This window comes from Andrographis paniculata, unplaced genomic scaffold (assembly GCF_009805555.1).
Source record: "Andrographis paniculata isolate CXL003 unplaced genomic scaffold, ASM980555v1 Contig76END, whole genome shotgun sequence".
In the NCBI taxonomy this organism is placed as follows: domain Eukaryota; kingdom Viridiplantae; phylum Streptophyta; class Magnoliopsida; order Lamiales; family Acanthaceae; genus Andrographis; species Andrographis paniculata.
This window is the reverse complement of record NW_026137613.1, coordinates 2,070,975-2,091,351: the sequence shown is the minus strand read 5'-3', so window position 1 is coordinate 2,091,351 and position 20,377 is coordinate 2,070,975. Positions and strand designations below refer to the sequence as shown.

At 30.6% G+C, this 20,377-nt stretch overlaps 2 protein-coding genes across 3 annotated transcripts; both read right to left on the bottom strand.

The window, feature by feature from the left end:
- Nucleotides 1–14: 14 nt before the first annotated feature.
- Nucleotides 15–2,832, bottom strand: LOC127266595 (probable polygalacturonase). 2 transcript variants are annotated; one of them, XM_051296881.1, is made up of 6 exons: nt 2,680–2,832; nt 1,789–2,103; nt 1,591–1,711; nt 1,349–1,523; nt 1,208–1,278; nt 15–1,129 (listed from the first exon to the last, which is right to left on the bottom strand). In XM_051296881.1, exons 2-6 carry the CDS (start codon nt 2,083–2,085, stop codon nt 480–482), a joined length of 1,314 nt encoding a protein of 437 aa, XP_051152838.1. In that variant the 5' UTR covers nt 2,086–2,103; nt 2,680–2,832; the 3' UTR covers nt 15–479. The 2 variants fall into 2 exon arrangements, with proteins under 2 accessions (XP_051152838.1, XP_051152837.1); XM_051296880.1 differs by having other exon boundaries at nt 2,684–2,826.
- A 16,182-nt stretch (nt 2,833–19,014) lies between these two features.
- On the bottom strand, nt 19,015–19,410 carry LOC127266499 (uncharacterized). Its single transcript, XM_051296755.1, has one exon. The coding sequence runs from the start codon at nt 19,408–19,410 to the stop codon at nt 19,015–19,017; it is 396 nt and encodes a 131-aa protein (XP_051152712.1).
- Nucleotides 19,411–20,377: the final 967 nt, after the last annotated feature.

Sequence of the window (20,377 nt, the reverse complement as noted above, 5' to 3'; positions counted from 1 at the left end):
CATAAAGGTGTTTTTATTTTTGAGACACGCTCATTAAATTTTGGGATTTCATTACAAACATTCCCGATGATTACAATGCTGACTAGGATTAATCGGCATTATTCCGATAGCAAATGAATTGACAACACGTGATAATAGTCCACACAACATATAATATGATTGGATTGATTTCGGCACAATGATTGCAATGTGCTGATAGTTTATATTTTATATGTTACGAGCGTGATGCTGATTAATCCTCAATCCGCATTCTAATCATTTCCGTGTCTTAATAAAGAAAGTGAATGAAATGGATGAATTGAAATTGAATGTAAGAATAACAAAAATAACAATGAAAAGGAATCAATATTTTTCCATGTCCTTCCCCTTCACTACCAAAACTTTTCTGAACCAAATGACTCTTCACTGTACACAGGATGGAGAGTATCTATCGACGACAACAGAGAACGAACGAACTCGATCCATGCTCAACGAATGGCTCATAACACGGCAACCTGACGATCGAATCTCGAGAAGACGACATCACAACCGGACAAGTTTCGCAGCTCGGGGCAAGGCTCGGGTGTGACGTCAAAAGACGAGCCCGCAACGTATGCACACACCCAAGAAGATTCGACCGAGAACGACACATTCATCAGGCAAAACGGTGCAAACGGAGATTCGTCGAGCCCCGTCAAATTACCCGCCAAGGTAATATTTACCCCGACAATGTCCTCGAGAGTAATTTCCGTAACCACTGGCAGTGCATCGGGGTCGTATCCGTTGTCCGGATGGGATGAGCACTGCCCCGTCGCCTTGATTCCCACGCGAACGTTTTCCATGGAAACATTCGATACGAAGACATCCTTAACGTACCCGCCCCTTCCTTTTGCTGTCTTTAGCTCGATCCCAATGGCTGATTCGTACATGTGGAGATCCTCGGCAATGACCCCTGAGATCCCACCCGACATTTCGCTGCCGAAGGCCAAACTCGATCCCGAAGAGGATCGGAGACGAAGCTTCCGGACATGGACATCGCTGGTTGATTCGTTGTAAGAGATCCCGTATTCGTCCCAACCGCTTTTCAGCACGACGGCATCGTATCCTACGCTTATGTTGCTGCTCTCAATACAAACGTGCTTCGACGAATCTGAAGTTGTCGAAAAAAGACAGTAAGATCGTACAGACGGAAATCGAATATGAACAATTTCTCGATTTTAGGGCAGACCTGGAACGACACCGCTCGTACGAGGAGAGTCCGGTGGAGTGTAGACAGTGATGTTCTGTACTAACAATTTACTGCAGAAGACAACACAAACTATAATGACACAAACCCGGTTAAGATTGCTTGAAATTTGTCGAAGGCTACCTGCAATTAACCGGGTGGATGTTAAAAGCCGGGGCGTTCAAAAACGTCAAGTTCGACACAACAATGTTGTCCGAACCGACGAGTTCGACTAGATGCGGCCGGCTATGGTTCAAATTCCCAACGTTCAGCTGCGCCCACCAGACCAAACCCCGTCCATCGATAGTCCCGTTATTACCTGCGTGCATCGAGCATCAATAAAACAACACGAGCAAGATGGATAGAGTCGATAAAAATGTGCTCACCTGTAATGACAACATCGGTCAAATTTGTGCCGGTGATTAAGCTGCGATATCTTCGACTAGGTAACTTGAGGGTGCTGCCGTAAGAGGGCAACGGATCGACAACATCCCAGCTCTCGTAATCCTGCAAGAAGCACCGTCGTTATTACACAACGATGTCTGAATTCTGACAAAAATGGGCGACGGCTGTCATCGGGAAACCTCGGAGGCGAGAATGGTGGCATCTTTTTCCAAGAAGAGAGTGAGATGGCTTGTAAGAATTAGGCATCCGGTGAGCCATTCGCCTTTGGGGACGTAGAGCTGCGCGCCGCCCTTGTCGGAGAATGATTGGAGGTAGAAAACGGCGTTCTGAAAGGCGACGGTGTTGAGAGTTTTCCCGTCGCCGATTGCGCCGAATTCAGTGACGGTAACACTGTGTGGCCGGGGGGTTAAAGGCCAGTTCGATTTGCAGACTCCATTGTTGTTGTAGTCTTCTTCAGCATTGCTTAGTACCATCATCAAAAGCAGCAAAATTACCTGAGATAATGTAAGGACTAATAATGTCACACTCTTTTAGGGACAATCATGTGTTTTTTTGTAAGAAATTCCTAACGAAATCCCGACATATATATGGATTTGGTATATGTTAAGATAATAGAAATATAGATATAAGGTGATAGTATGTCAGAATAGTTGGTACATTACACACACATTTCTCAATTACTAATCGAAAATCACTAAACAAACACACCCACCCTTGTTATTAACTTAAGAGAAATAAGCAATGAGGAAAAACTAGAGATCTAGAGAGCAAAGAATTGTAAGAAATTAACAGAGTAATGTCTGTGAATAGATGGATTCAGCAAAACCACAACAGATCAACTGACTTAATAATTCATAGCCAAATCTCAAGTAAACTAATAAATTATAAGAGGGAAAGGGAAAAAGCTTCAAGAACAAGAACCGAATTGAATGACAAGATTAGCAGATGCCCAGAAAGAAAGAAAAATAAGGAAGTCAAGATAGTGTCTGAAAATTAAACTTGATATGAAAAGAAGATGAAGTAAAAGTTTAAGAAGATCGATCATCAAAACAATACAAGGATTAACGTACTTACTAGCCTCTTCATCTTCATCTTCATCTTCATCTTCATCTGGATACTTTTTGGAGAGGAGTCGGTGTGCATTCAAAGCCCCTTTGACTGTAATTGTAATTGGAATTTTGAGAATTGAATTGGAAGGAGAAACCACCCAATACCAAATAATAATTAAGAGGATCGATGGATGGAGGAAAACCAAAAAACACAAACAAACAGATACTTAAAGTGTGTTTGTATGGAGATTTGAATTTTGGATTGAGATTTGAATAGTAAAAAATTTAAATTGTAATAATTATATAATGTGATATAAATACATATTTTGAAAATAAAATTAATTTTTAATATAACATAAAAATAAATAAATAAATATTTAATTTGATATTTTTTTAAAAAAAAAATTTATTGCGAATAACATGAATCCACCGAAATCCTTCGAACAAACAAACACACTCTTGGTTTGTTCTTGAAATCATTATTATTATTATTATTATTATTATTATTACTGACATTTGTATGGAAAATACTGAAGAAAAAACTTATGAGAGAGATTTTGTTATTATTATTATTTTTGTTATTAATCACCCTAACGAATTAATCTTCAACGGGTATTTGCCGACACTGAAATAACGGCAAATTTCTTCTTCCTCTACCTTTTCCCACAGTTTTGTTTTATTTGTGTGTAATAATAATAATAATAATAATAATGAATGAATGGGCAACAAACCTTAAAAACAAGAGCGTGAGAGACAGAACTATGTAGATGGTTTGGTAGTGTAAAATAGACTAGCTCATGTCTCTTCAGTTTTCGTCTTATCGAATTTTGTTTGCAAATTATTATTTAAAAGAAAAAAAGAAAAACTAAGATTACATTATTGTAGTTTTGTCATAGATTTTTATTATTTAATTTTTTTTTCTTAAAAGATATTAAATCAAACAATTATTATTTTTTTATATAAATTATACTACAAATTTATTTGAATGACATCAACTTCTATTTATGTTACATCAAACAATTATTTAAATTTAATTTTTTACTATTTAAAAATCCAAACTTAAAAACTAAAACACACGAACAAACACACCTAAGAAACTTAGATCCTTTTAAAATCTTTTACTTTCACTGTCCAGTAAAAGTACATAAGTTTGGTCGAATACAAACAAGATAAGAATATTATAAAAAATTAATTAAATAATTGATAAAGATAATATAATAAGTAGAAAGCAATAGTTATTATGGTAATATTGTACGAAATTCACTTGTGACTTTTTCAAAAACTGCGATAGAATTTTCGTGATTTCATAAACTTTGGCGTCTAACTTCCTCAGTCGTTCTCATTATTTAACCGTATTTGATTTACACGCACAAAAAGTGTTAATAAGCTTCAAAATCTCTATTTCTAAACTTTTGAAATGACAAAATACTTATTTTTTTATATTTAGCTTTAAGAAATAGTAAAATATACTCAAAAACAATTATTTCATCTGATTTTAAAATTTTTCATAGTGTTTCTTGATGTTTAATATAAAAAAATAAATATATTTTAAATTTTAAGAATTTATAAATGAAGATTCTAAAACCGCAGACTAAACACCCGTTGACTGACTGATGAGGTTAGATCCAGAGTTTATAAAATCACGAAGGAGTTTAACGTAGTTTTGAAAGTATGAAAAAATTGGTGTAATTTCATGAAATCGCAAATGAATTTTGTATAATTTTACTGTTATTATTTGTTAAAATATAATTAATAAAATTATTTAATCTTTTTTTTTTTATGTATAAGTTAATCTACTACTGTATATATTTGGGAACCGTTAACATGTAATTACGTGTGATTTTTAATTTTTTTTTTCAAATATATTTATGTGGAGCCCCTACTTAAAAAAAATATTACTGTTGTTATAGTATATTATTATTATTATTATTATTATTATTATATATTTTGTCTTTTTTGGTATTTTTATATTTTGAGAATTGCGAGCGTGTTTGTTTATGAAATTTTATTCTTAAAGTTTGAATTTTAAATGATAAAATTTTGAATTCAAATATATTTAACGCAAAATCAAAATTTGATGTAATATAATAAATAAAAAATTAAATATTTGATTTGATGTTTAAAAAAATTGAAATAATAAAATCTCATCAAAACTTACAAACAAACAAACTCTATATTTTAAAATTAAAATAATTATTTGATATAATATACTTATTCATCATGTAAAAGTAGGTTTATTTAATTTTGGCATCGATTCTAATAGAGCATGTTCTTTTTTTTTTTTCTTTTATAGTAAAAAAAAATAGTTAAAAATAATAATAAAAAAAAGGTAATATGATGGTTTAGTAGAAAAGAAAAAAATTATTATCTATGTCCGGCTGTTAAGATCTCATTTACTTTGTACGTGTTGATATTTGAATATTAAATATTATATGAAAATATAGTACAAAACAAGAAAAAATAGTAAGAATAGTTATATTAATGTCTTATAATATTATTATAATGATATTTGTGCAAAAAAATTATACAAATATAAAGATATTTTTAATGTTAAGTACAATGACGCAAAAGGTAAATGAAACCTTTAGTGCCGGATGGAATACAAATTTTCTTATGGAAAAACAAATAAGAAGAATGGAGTATTTTTTCGGACAATTGGTCTACCCTCCCTACAGGTAGTGTTCAATTATAATTCAGTTCCTATTTTAAAACAATTGGTCTGCACTCCCTCCTTTACATATTTAGTTTAATATTAGTCCATGTTTTAGATTTTCTCAAATAAAAATTGAATGTACCTTTAGAATATCTTTAAATGCTTCCAAATTTATTTTATATACTTACAACACATTCTGTTTAAATTTGTCCACGTAGCTCCGAATCTTCGGTTTACCAGTTTTCGAACCTCTTGTTACGGTTTATATATTTGTCAAAGTGCAAACTGCTGGTTCAAACCGCCGGTTTACGGTTTCAACCGACGGTTTGGCCATTATTTTTTTCTTTTTAATTTTAAACCTGCACGCCGGCTGCGATTGTGGATTATAGAATGTTATGGGCGGGCGGCGACAGTGAAGAAGAAGCAGGAGGAAAGAAGAAAAAAAAAATGAAAAAGAAGAAAATACAAAAAAAAAAACGAAAAACGAACCCTTGCAACTGTAGCTGCGGTGGAACGTGGAGAGTGGATGTTCTAAATTAAAATTGTATATTATATACTTGTAATTGAAATTACTATATATCATTAAATTGTTATAAAAATAAAGATAATATTAATGTTAATAAAAATAAATAATTATTAATTATATAATAATAATATACATTATTTTGGTTATTTATATTTTATATTTTGTATTTCTTATCATACAATTATATTTAATTGAAACTATCTTATTATCTAATACACATCAATTTCTTAAAATTTAATTTTGTTTATTTTAATTTAAAATTTAATTTGATTTAATTACTTAGTAAATTTATTATTTTAATTACTTTTATATTGTAACAATCTTAGCAATTATTATTTATATGATTTTACATAATAAATAAATAATAAATATATCTGAATGAAATTAAAATCGAAAATAATATTTTTGAATAAATTTTTAAATTTAGAAAAACTTAAAAAGGAAAAAAAATATTAAAAATGAATGTACATAAATCGACGGTTCAAACCGTAACCGTCAGTTTTTTAAACCGCAATCGAAACCGGTCATTCAGAAGGTTTGGTTTCGGTTTGACATTTTGATAAACCGTAACCGACGGTTTGAACTGTTTTGGTATACCTGATATAACCAGGTTGGAGGTACAACATAGCTGCTCTAGAATACTCACCTGCTTAGCCGAGTCATACCCTATGCTTAGATGCTCTTGACCAAAAATTGTTGTGTGCGCTACGGTGTGAATTAATATGTAATAGATCTAAATATTTTCAATTTGTGATAGCAATCATGTACTCTAACGACCAATATAATTCAATTTAGTCACTTATGACTTTATTAGACATCTACTAGTTGAGGTTGGACTATAATAGTACATATATCATACAACCTATCCAAGTTATTTTTTACTTGGTTAACCATTCATAATAAATATGTGTTGTTTACCTTTTCTGACAATTTGAGGTGTCACAGGAAGATTATGATAATGATCGCATCCTTAGTTACCGTCATCAAATGAATATTTTGAACAAAAAATTATTGTTCTCCAACCACATGTTATTGGAGCATATATACTCTTTACTAAAGCATATGAGACTATTATTATAAGTAGTTAAGATCCGCGCTAAGGTATGTCGATATTTTATGTAGGTACATAAGAATGTGATCTGGGTACAAACACCTACATGCGAGGTATAAATAATGGTTTCTTAGGTATTATTTGTGTATTATCAGGTATCTTCAAGTGTAGTTAATTTCAGTTATTTTTATGGAGAGGGCCAATTCGCATACTTTGTGAGAACACTTCCTCTCTCAGCCTTGGTGAACTAAATGTTGTTGTGTGTGTTACGGTGTGGATTACTACGCAATATGTCTAAAAAATAACCAATTTGTGAGAGTAGTAATGCATGAGTAACAACCAACAAACTTAACAACGTCATTTCTTACTTGTTTGGTCATCTATAGTAAACATGTGTTCTTTTCTTTACTTACATGTCAGGGAGTCGTGAGAACACAATAATGATGAATTTATCTCTGGTTACTAAGAGCAATTGAATATGTTGAACCGAACACGATCCATTTTTCCTACCATATATAACCAGAGCATATATACGCGTTAGCGGAGCATATGACTTTATATTGCAAGTACATAACACTTACACAATATCCTCGAGGTACAAACACCGGTAGTCAATATATAATTTGTGGTTAATTAAATATTATATTTATATAGCTGTAGGTATTTTAAAATGTAGTTGCTATCAATCAATTTCCCAACGAAGAAGACAATTAAATCACTCTGTGATACCACTACCTCTATCAGTGGGGTATATGCATGAATGTTAAACTGATATATGCATAAATGTTAAAATGGTATATGCATAAATATTTAGAATGTGTATTTAAATAATTTATTTTTTATATATTTACTTTTTAGGTGTATTGTTATAATTAGAATTGTTGAATAAGAAAAAAAAATTGATTCTATCTGTTTTTATTAATTCTTTTAAAAAATTAATTTACTTTTTTAATAAAATTATATTTATATTTATTTTATTTTCCCGTTTTAGAATAAAAAAAATAAAAATATTAGTAAAGATTAAAAAATATATATATTTTTTTTATAGAATAAGGATTTGTTTGTTTTTTGAAAAAATTTCAACATATTTTTCTACAAAAATTAATATATTTACGCACACTCATGATATTTATATTATCTATATATTTTTTTATATTTCACATAAAAAAAAAATTCTTTCAAATCAAAACACAAAACAAACGAACCCTAATCTTTATACATAGTAAGTATTTAAAATATATAAAATACTATAAATAAATTTTATTACTAGTATTAATATTTAAAAAAAATTGTATGATATATAGGATTTTAAATATTTGATAGAATAATTATATATAGATAGATAGATAGATATTTATTGTGCTAATATTATATTGAATCATATGATAAAGTTTATATTATATATAATATTTTATAATATTTACGTAATATTTTATACTTCCTCCGTCCCAAAAAAGTTGTCTTGTTTTTCCATTTTCGTCCATCTCAAAACAATTGTCTTATTTCCTTTATTTAGTAACCGTGGTCCCCACTTTATAACAAAATTATTTCTACTTTTCCAAACTACCCATAGTTATTACTCTACCATACTTTTAAAATCGTTCAAAAAGTAAGGAATTTTTAGTCTTTTATATTCTATTTTATACCCTACTTTTAATTAAATACTATTATTTCTTAATTCTCGTGTCAACATCCAATAAGACATCTCTTTTGGGACACAGGGAGTATTATATTAAATATAATTATGAATTTTGTACAAAAATAATATAAATTATTAACATCAAATTTTTTATTTTATAGGTAGAATTAAAAGAGTAAGTAAACTAATATTGATAAAATGATATATATAATCATTGTTGTATTTAAAATCTATATATTTAATTTTCTATTGCAATTTTTTTAATATAAATTTGTAATTCTATTGATTGAATGAATATATACATACACACATATATATATATACACATATCATGATTTTATTTAAATTCTACGTATCAATTTTGGATTGTATTTCAATAAATTAGTCATATTGTAATTTTTATAGTATGTATATTTTATTTTACAATTAGATTCCGATAATACAATAATTTTAGTGCAAATTTAGAAATCTCAATGAATATGAATAAATTTGAGGGGAAATAAGAGCGATCGATTGCATGAAGGAGAAAAAATTTCAATATATTGTGATACATGAACGAGAATGACGGGTATAGAATTTTTTTTGGGATATGAGAAGTATGTAGTTATTTTTTTTTTGTTTCATCCCATAATAAAACATAATTATAATTATTTATTATTATTATTATTATTATTATTATTATTATTATTTTTAAATACACATACAAAAGTACACAAAACGTAAATAAAGGTATATAGTAGAACAATTTAGGTAGAGCGAGACGTAGTATAGGTAGAGCGGAATGTGCTATAAGTATATAAAAAAATGTTAAAAGTATTTAAATATATTTTAAGGGTACATCATATTTATACTATACTGTTTAATGGAAAAATAAAAAAATAGGGATTAAATCTAAATCAATACTGAAAATGAGGGAGTGCAGATCAATTTTTTAATAATAGGGACTGAATGTAAATTCTATACTACTGACAAGGAGTGCAGACCAAGTCTCCCGTATTTTTTTATGAAATATATAGTAAATAAATAATGATTTGATATTTTAAATGATATAAATAAATAAAATAGTTTCAGTGAAAAATAATAATTTTGTTTATTTTTTGGAAAAATATAAGACTCTTTTCATGTATATAACTTTGTTCTTTTTATATTTTTTCATATATATTTTTTTCAAAAAAATTGATGTATTGCACATATTTATTTTTTATATCATCTAAATAATTTTTTATATTTTATATGAAAAATATTCATTCAATCCATTTTACTAAACTAACACATTGTGTATTGTTCTAGTATTTTAATTTTATTTAGAAGTATCTCTGTAAATAAATATAAACTTGAGGGTGTTTTAATTATATAGTAGAGCTCACTTACAAAAAATATAATTGACACTATTTATTTGAATAATTGAAGATAACAAATTAGTTACATTTTGAACAAAAAGTAAATAGAGTATGCTTTAGCAAATAAATGGAGAAAATAAGTTGAAAAGGAAACCAAACAAATGATAAGTTTGCACTTGTTATTTATTGTTCTTTTTAATAAAATTGTCCCTAGAATTTAGAGGGAAAAAAATATCATTATTGTCAAATCAAGTTACTATAAAAATAAATTATCTAAAAATAAAAAATTTTACTTTGTTCTTGTAATTTGTTCTTTTATTTTTCAGAAATATAATTATACGTTTTAATTACATTTTAAATTTCAGAATGTATATTTTTTTTAATCTTAATTAATTATTTAGAAATCTTAATTTTAATTTATAGTTAATTTTATTATACAATAATTATTTTATTAATACATTTATTAGTTAATTACTGATTATATTTTACCTAAATTTTATCAGAGCGAGGGAGTATAAAATTAAATTTAGATAAAAACTAAAATTACAAAACTAGCAATTATCTTACAAATATAAATAATTGATTTTAATATAACCGTGTTTATATCAATTCATTTAAATGTTACTATTATTTTTTTAAAACAAAATTTTCTATAAAAAATTATAGGTTTGTTATTTTTGGATAAACGATTCTCCATAAATGATATTTAAAAAAATATAATAAACATACACATTAACATTAACAGAATATATAATATATACTATCACCCATAAAAATTTTAATAATTCAATACAAATAATATTTTTTATATTACAAATACAATTTCATGTGTCTACATGTAAAACACTTCATCTAAAAACACTAAGAGTGCGTTCTTTTAACAAACTCTATCAAAATTTTATTATTCATAAAATAAATATTTTTTAAAAATATCAAATCACAATATTTATTTTTCACTTTTTATATTATATTTTAAAAATAAATTTTACATTAAAAATATCACATCAATACATATTTAACCTTATCATACAAATATTTAAATGAAAATTTTTACTATTCAAAACTCAAATCAAAATCCAATCACGAGACAAACACACCCAAAGTGAATAAACCATATATATCTCTAATAAAAAAAAAAAAAAAAAAAAAACAATAGCACAAAATATGAGATTAAATTTTTGTACATTTCAAATCAAGATTTTATTATAAATATAACGAATTATTAAGGAATAAATATTTTGAACAATTAAAAGTGAGAATCATGATATTTGCAATCACCCACAAAAAAAAAAAAAAAAAAAAAAAACAATTTAAAAATTATTATGGTGTGTTTCTTTACGGGGGTTTTCAGGAAATTTGAATTTGGATTTGGTTTTTATTTGAATTTTGAGGTGACTTTGAATTTATGTGTTTCTTTTGTATTAAGGTTTTGATTGAGTTTGAAAAGTTCTGATGTGTATTGATTCGGTAGTAATAAATATAATAATATAAATGCGTAGTAATTTGTATAATTTAATTATAAATTTATATTACATCTACATGTATATTAAAATTTTTATTTATTTGTATTATAAAAAAATTTATTTTATACAATATGATATATATATATATATTATTTTATTAAATTATAATTATTATAATTTTTTTATATATTTATAATTTAAAAAACTAAAAAAAAAAAAGAAAAAACAAAAAGAGACAAACGCTCCCAAACCTCTTAGCCCAGTTTTTGGCCGGAGAAACACACCATATATAATTGAATTATAAGAGAATAATCTAAAAAATAATATATTATCTGATATCCGTATATTACACGGTGATCGAACTTGTATAATCTATCTATATCTATATATATATATATATAAGAGATCGGTGTGAGGTCTACTCCATCAATTTTGGTTTTTTGTCATTTTTTTATTTAATTTAATAAAATAAATATGTATTAAATGCCATTAAGTATATCATAATTATTAAAATTATAATTAATATATATTTAAAGATAAAATAATTGATTTACTTTTATAATTAGTTTCGGAAATTCGGAAGCTATTTAAAAATCCGAACCTATATTAAATATACATTTTAATATATTGATTAGTTTCGGATATTCTGAACCTATTTCGATTAGTCTCGGGTATTCCGAGACTTTTTAGTCTCAGAACTTCCAAACCTATTTCAATTAGTTTTTGAAATTTCGAGACTTTTTTTTATTAGTCTCGGAGTTTCCAAAGCTGTTTGATTAGTCTCGGAATTTTCGAATCTATTGTAATTATTCTCGGAACTTTCGAACCAATTGTAACTAGTTTCGGAACTTCTGAACCTATTAAACGATTTAAACTCACCGACCACTACAAATTAATTAATTTTGATTTTATTTAGATTTATATTTATAATTTATTTATTGTGTAAAAATAAATGAATAATAATTGATTAAATTGTTACAATATACGTATAACTTAAACAATAAATTTAATGGGTAATTAAATTAGAGCTAAAATACATTTTTGGTTTCTTATATTCGCTATAAAGTGTAAATTTTATTTTAAATAGTTTCATATTTTTAAAATTTTAATTTTAAAAACTTCTCAAAACTTAAAAAACAAAAAAATTCAAATATAAATTTTTCCACCTAAATTATCCTACTCTAATTTTAAAAAATTTCAACACTAAAATTCTTTCTTTAAATTAAATCCAAAACTTAAAAATTCTAAAAAAAAATTCAAATATAAAATTTTTCGTCTAAAGTATCGTATCCTAATTTTAAAAAAAAAGTCAATATTAAATTTATTTTTTAAAAAATAAAATTCAAAACTTGAAAATCCTAAAAAAAATTCAAATATAAGATTTTCCACCTAAATTACCTTACTCTAATTTTATAAAATTTCAATATTAAAATTATTTACTTAAAATAAAATTAAAAAAAATTTCAAATATAAAATTTTGCGCTCATAACTATCACACCGTAATTTAAAAAATTTAAATATTAAATTTTTCCTTTAAAATAAATTCAAAACTTAAAATTTACAAAAAAAAATCAAATATAAATTCTCCCCATAACCCATTTTCTATTTAAAAAAAACTCAAATATTTATTTTTTAAAAAAAAAATCATAAACATAATAAAATAAAATTAAAAACTTTTCAAACAGGATTTGTTCTTCCTACTTTTGTTTCTCTCACGTTTTTCAAAAAATATTAATACACTATATACATTTATTATATTTTCTACGCGATACTCTGTATCTCACATAAAAAAAAAAAAAAAAAATTATTTTTGAAGATTCTCACAAAACAAAAATTAGCTAATAGAAATATTAATTACTTTTACCGCTAACCACTATTTTGTATATTGTACAAATATGTATATATTAGATATATATATGTATGGCTTATATATATAATAATAATAGATAGTATGTTGTGTGGGCGTGTGTTATATATATATATATATTATATATAAGAATATATGTATATATGCCGTATAAGGGAAATGGAATATCGGAGAGTAAATAAATGGATTGAAATTAATGTGTAGTGTGCAATGCCTTTTCATTACAACAATGTCATATTTATAGAAAATAGGAGTCTACAACATTTGGCTACAAATTATACAATATTTCCCCTACGAAGATCAAACGTGGCAAAAATATTGGCATCCACAACTTATACACGTATGATGTGTATAACACTCCCTCTTGGATGCTTTTATACAAAAAATGTGTCTCGTTAAAACCTTACTAGAAAAAAATCCTGTGGGAAAAAATCCTAATGAAGGAAAAAGAATACATCATTCTTGTATTGATTCTCCCATTGATTTGAGCATTATTTGAGATCCCTGAACCGACGCATTCCAATTTTCTTTACCAATTTTTCAAATGTTGCAGTCGGTAACGCCTTGGTTAATATATCCACCAAATTATTATCTGATTTCACCATTTTGTTGTAGATCATGAGTAAAAAAGAATTTTGGTGAAATATATTTCGTTCTATCTCTTTTAATGTAACTCCCTTTCAATTGGGCTATACAAGCCGTATTATCTTCATACAATGTAGTTGGGGAAATTTTATCGTCCGATATTAATCCACAATTTTTCAGAATATGTTGAGTCATTGACCTCAACCAAACACATTCTCGACTAACTTCATGTATTGTCAATATTTCAGCATGATTTGAAGAAGTGACAGTTAAAGTTTGTTTCATCGATCTCCAAGAGATCACTGTTTCGTCACAAGTGAATATATAGCCAGTTTGTGATTTGGCTTTATGAGGATCAGATAAGTATCACGCATTCATGTCGAGAATCTTTCAAGTAAAATAACCCGAGATCAATTGTTCCTTGGAGATAGCAAAAAATGTGCTTAATCTCGTTCCAATGTCGTCGAGTAGGCGATGAACTTAATCTTGCCAATAAATTTACAGCAAATGATATATCAGGTCGGGTTGTTGGCAAGATACATTAATGCGCCTATAGCACTCATATATGGCACTTCAGGGCCAATTGTTTCTTCATTTTCCTCTTTTGGTCTAAAAGGATCATTTGCTGGATCGAGTGCTCTGACGATCATTGGGGTACTTAGCGAATGTGATTTATCCATTAGGAACTGTTTTAGTACCCTTTTGGTATAATTTGATTGGTGAATAAATGTTCCACTTTCCAAATGCTCAATTTGCAGACCGAGACAAAATTTAGTTTTTCCAAAATATTTGATCTCAAACTCCTTTTTCAGATATTCAACAGCTTTCTGGATTTCATCAGGAGTTCCAATCAAATTGAGATCATCGACATATACAGCGACGATTACAAATTCAGACCCATTTTTCTTTATAAACACACATGAACAGATAGGGTCATTTATATAACCTTCTTCGGTTAAGCTTTCGTTGAGACGATTGTACTACATTCGGCCCGATTGCTTGAGCCCATACAAAGATTTTTACAATTTGATGGAATATGATTCTTTTGGCTTTGATTTGAATTATTCAGGTATGTTGATCCCTTCTGGGATTTTCATGTAGACGTCATTGTCTAAAGAGCCGTAAAGATAGACAATAACTACATCCATTAATCGCATATCAAGATTATTGTGTACTGCCAGACTCACCAGATACCTGAATGTTATTCCATCAATGACCGGCGAATATGTCTTTTCAAAATCAATACCCGGTCTCTGGGAAAAACCCTGGGTTAGAAGCCTTGCTTTATATCTTGTGATATCATTATTTTCATTTCTTTTTCTTACAAACACCCACTTGTAGCCAACAGGTTTTACATTTACAGGTGTTTGGACTATAGAGCCGAATACTTGTCGTTTATTTAATGAGTCTAATTCAGACTTAATTGCGTATTTTCATTTTGCCCAATCATCTCTTTGCCGACACTCATCAACTGATTTTGATTCATAATTCTCGTCATCTTTCATTATATTGAGTGCTACAGAATATGCAAATGCATTATGAATATGTGTTTTCTTTCAGTTCTAATATTTTCCATTGGTGGTATAGTTAACAGAAGTTTCAATAACTTCAACAGAATTTTTAGTATCAACATCTTCAGGGGTTGTAGTGACCTTTTCAGGTATCTGATCATTGTTGATCTCTTCACCAGTATTTACAATTTTCTTTTTTCGTGGATTCTTATCATTGGAACCCAACGGTCTGCCACGTTTTACGTGGGCTGTATGCTCATTAGCACTCGGCACCTTCCCTTCTGGGATATTTATTTTAGCCAGTGCATTTGCTGTTGCAATATATGATTTTGTAACTCGTGCAGCATCATTGAAAGCATCAGAAATTGGTTTGCAATTTTATGCAAATGCACAATTCTTTGAACTTCAAGTTCACTATGTTTCGTACGATGATCAAATTCAAATGGTATTTTCCGCGAAATTTCTTTTTTCAGTTGATTATTGTCTCCCCCTAATGTAGGGAAATGAGATTCATCAAAATGACAGTTTGCAAACCTTGCAGTAAATAAATTACCCATTGTTGGTTCAAGATATTTCGCAATCGAGGGTGATTCATACCCGACATATATACCCAACCTCCTTTGAGGTCCTATTTTCGTGAGTTGAGGTGGCGCAATTGGCACATAAACAGCACACCCAAAAATTCGCAGGTGAGATATATTTAGTACTTTTCCAGAAACCAATTGAGTAGGGGAATAACAGTGATAACTTGTCGGTCTTATTTTCACAAGGGCTGCTGCATGTAATATAGCATGTCCCCAACATGATACAGGGAGTTTAGACCTCATCAATAATGGTCTAGCAATTAATTGCAATCTTTTGATAAGGGATTCAGCCAGACCATTTTGCGTATGTACATGGGGAACAGGATGTTCCACATTAATCCCAATTGACATGCAGTAATTATCAAATGTATGTGATGAATACTCTCCAGCATTATCTAAACGTATTTTCTTTATCGGGTTATCTGGAAATTGTGCTCGCAATTTAATTATTTGTTCAAGTAGTCTAGCGAAAGCTAGATTGTGAGTAGATAACAGGCACATGTGTGACCATCTCGTTGACGTGTCGATTAGCACCATAAAGTACTTGAAGGGTCCACACGGAGTATCTATTGGTCCACAAATATCACCCTGAATTCTTTCCATAAAAGTTGGGGATTCAAATTCAACTTTTTTTGGAGATGGCCTGATTATTAACTTCCCTTGGGAATAGGCAGCACAAGCAAATTCATTCGGATTCAAAATATTTTTGTTTCAATGAGTGGACATTTGAATTTTCAACAATTCGCCTCAGCATTACATTGTCAGGATGCCCAAGTCGATTGTGCCAAGTTTTAAATTCACTAGTAGCCATTTGGTTTACTAGGTAATATGTTTCAATGGCACTGATATTTGAATAATATAAGCCGGAAGAAAATGATAACAATTTTTCTTTCACAATTCTTTTGTCATTCACAATCTGAGTTATCAAGAGATACTCATTTTCTGCCTCATTCAATATTTCAATGTGATACCCATTTTTCCGAATATCACTGAAGCTCAGCAAATTCCTTCGAGCTTTGCTCGAGAACAAGATATTTTCAATTGCCATTTTTTTCCCTTTTGGGAGATATACAATAGTTTTTTTGAGCGTTCAATCATTTTCGATGCACCACTGATAGTAACAATAGTGGTCTTTCCCATATTCAGGTGGGAGAAATAACATTTATTTTTCAGAATGTTGTGACTCGTAGCACTGTCGATAAGACAGATGTTGTCATCGGCTCCAAAATATTTGACATGCATATCTTTGCAAGAAGGTAAAAATAATAAAAGACATGTATTAATAACATAATCAAAATAGACTTATATTATAGGGGGCAATACAAGAAAACATCAAAATAACAAAAGAGATACAACAATATTTTATCATTTAACATCATCAGCTATGTCAAGCAGATCATAGGCATCCAGGTGCGTGATATTTTCATTCATCACATCATCAAATGTGTCATCATGGGCAGCGTGATTTGTTTCGGGGGCAATTCTTCCCTGTATTTCTTTTGAGGCCCGGTACAATTCAACCAAATGAATGGCCGTGCGACAAACATGGGCCCAATGGCCTTTGATTCCACACCGGGTGCACTCCTCGTTATTGTTTTTGTTTCTCCCGGTGTTGAACCTCTGTTGAGGTCTGTACGGCCTTCTGTCATTATAACGCTGATTTGGCACATATCAGAGCCTGTTCTGATAATTATTGTGACTGTATGCGTTTGTCCGGCCCAGTTCGCGATTCTAATTTCGATCGCGATCAATTCTTTGATTTCTGACCTGCCCACGGCCACGCACCGGATTTGCCAGTTGTATTGCATTTGCCTCTGGAAATGAATTTGCACATGTCGGCCGAGATTCGTGATTTTCAACAGCAATTCATTATTTTGTTCGGCCAGCAAAAGACAGGTGATCAGCTCAAAATATTTCTAGAAGCCTCTTACGCGACTGCTGCTGCAAAACCATGTTAGAGGCATGAAAAATGGAGAAAGTTTTTTCCATCATATCAGATTCAGATATATTTTCGCCACAGTGGCGCAGCTGTGATGTTATTTTAAACACTGCAGAATTATATTATTGGACTGTTTTAATGTCCTAAAGCCGTAGGCTTTACCATTCGCTTCGTGCCCTTGGCAACAATGTCAGTTTCAAATGATCATATCTTTCTTTCAATCTCTCCCACAATTCAAGTGGAGATTCGAGCGTGACATACTGCATTTTCAGTGCCTCATCGATGTGATGACACAAAAACATCATGGCCTTTGCACGATCTTGGCTCGGGGAGCTTTTATCCCGGGCAATGGTATTTTCCAAACCCATTGATGCCAGATGCATTTTAACATCGCGAGCCCATGCCATATAATTTTGGCCAGAAACGAGGAGAGAGAGAAATTTCTGTTTGGCAAGGTTAAACATAATAAACAGATAAAATATAAAATATTACCTTGCGGAAATTAAAATACACAATCGTGCTGATAACGTGTTGTGATATTAGTATAGGATTAGCCAATAAAAATATTAATTATTTCTACCGCTAACCACTATTTTGTATATTATAAAAATATGTATATATTAGATATATATATATATATATGTGTGGCTTATATATATAATAATAATAGATAGATAGCATGTTGTGTGTGCGGATGTTATATATATTATATATAAGAAATTAATGTGTAGTGTGTAATGCCTTTTCATTACAGCAATGTCATATTTATAGGAAATAGGAGTCTACAATATTTGGCTACAAATTATACAACATTTCACCTGCGAACATCAAACATGGCAAAAGTATTGGCATCCACAACTTATACACGTGTATATATAACAATTCCCACGTTTATTTTTCCTCTATTAATTCATCATCCCCTTTCTTCTTCCACTTAACTCTCTCAAACTCTTTCTTCCCTCCGCCTACCAGTCGGAGGCGGCGACCACGGCGGCAGCGGCGTCGTCGTCGACCGGAGCGACAATATCTGAGGCAGCAGCGGCAGAGGCAGATTCCTCTTTCTTCTTCTGCTTCTTCGGCAGGTGGCGGCGACGGGGCTGGTGGCGGCGCAGACAGCTTTCACTCCGGCGACGGCGATGGGAGCAACGACGACGGAGGCAGCAGCGGATGAGGCGGACTACTCTTTCTTTTTACTTCTTCACCGGCAGGCGGTGGCGACGCAGGCGGCTTCCGCTCCGGCGTACGGCAACAGCGGCTGAGGTGGAGCCCTCTCTTTCTTCTTCTTCTTCTCCGGCAGGCGGCAGCAGCGGGGACTGGGGGCAACACCAGCGGCTTCTTCCCCGGCGGGGCGGCAGCAGCGGTGGCAGGCGCCGGCGGTGGCCTTTTCTCTTAGTTTCCTTTCTTCTCCGGCCTGGCGCGGTGGCAGGGGAGGCAGCCGGCGGCGGCAGAAGCTGCTGTGGCGGGGCGGTTTCGGAATCTTCTCGGGTGACGGTGGCGACGGCGAAAGCTGCAGCGGCGGGCACAGTTTTGGAATCTTCTCCGGCGGCAGGCGGCGGTCCCTTGGGTGGCGGCGAAGGCGCTCCCATGGGAGCATTGGAATATAATATTTTTTTAAAAAAATAATTTAAAATTTACCTTGAAATTTCCGAGGTTATTGATATAATATATATTTTTTTAAATAGAAAAATTTTTAAATTTGCTTCGGACTTTCCGATGCTAATTTTATTTGTTTCGGAATTTTCGAAACTATTTCATTAGTCTCGAAATTTTCAAAACTATCTTGTCTCGAAATTTCCGAAGTATTTAGTCTCGAAAATTCAGAGACTATTCCAATTAAACTCCAAAATTCAAAGGCTACACAAACAGCCGCGAAGAATCCGTCAAAGGACCATTTCATTTTCCGAACCAATTTTCCGAGGCAAAACAAAGATTTTTTTTTGTAGTGGTCTGAAAATAGCTTTGCAAGTAAACTTTTTTCGCTAAAATGATCCTCCGACGTAGCATCTACGTGGTGATGACATATCAGTCGCGTCAGCGTCACGTCTACAACGGTGGGCCAGCGTGGCAAGTCCGGCACCAGAGGACCATTTTACCAAAAACATTTTAGTTACAAGACTATTTTTAGATATAGTCCACTTAAAGTTCTAAAATAATAAAGGAGATTAGATACGATATTAAAAAAATAGTTTACCCTTTAACAAATAAAGAGAAAATAGATTGGTAGCATAAAGCAAAACAAATCACGAATCAAAGTATACTGACTAATTTTATAATTTTATGTGTTTTATTGAAAATGTTGCGAATTTACCTTTGGATTAATGGATTTTATCAAATAATTTCCACAAACAAAAAAATATATATATATATTTAGTAAAAGTGAATTTTGAATAAATCCAAATTAATACTACAAATTTATTTTAGGCTTAAGCCCCCAAATCATTCGAACGCTACGAAAGCAACACAAAACAGGACAATCGAACCCAAAATGGCGACAAACACACTCCACCAACCTTAATATCCCCTCAAAGGATCAAGAAGACCCCAAAAACTAATTTACAATG

What these genes read in the sequence shown, in the direction of transcription:
- LOC127266499 (XM_051296755.1), bottom strand. Translation starts at nt 19,410, where the DNA reads ATGCTCCCATGGGAGCGCCTTCGCCGCCACCCAAGGGACCGCCGCCTG.
- LOC127266595 (XM_051296880.1), bottom strand. Translation starts at nt 2,752, where the DNA reads ATGCACACCGACTCCTCTCCAAAAAGTATCCAGATGAAGATGAAGATG. An exon ending in AGATGAAGATGAAGAGGCTA is followed by an intron (nt 2,104 to 2,683) that starts GTAAGTACGTTA and finishes ACATTATCTCAG; the next exon opens with GTAATTTTGCTGCTTTTGAT. An exon ending in ATCCACCCGGTTAATTGCAG is followed by an intron (nt 1,279 to 1,348) that starts GTAGCCTTCGAC and finishes TGTCTTCTGCAG; the next exon opens with TAAATTGTTAGTACAGAACA.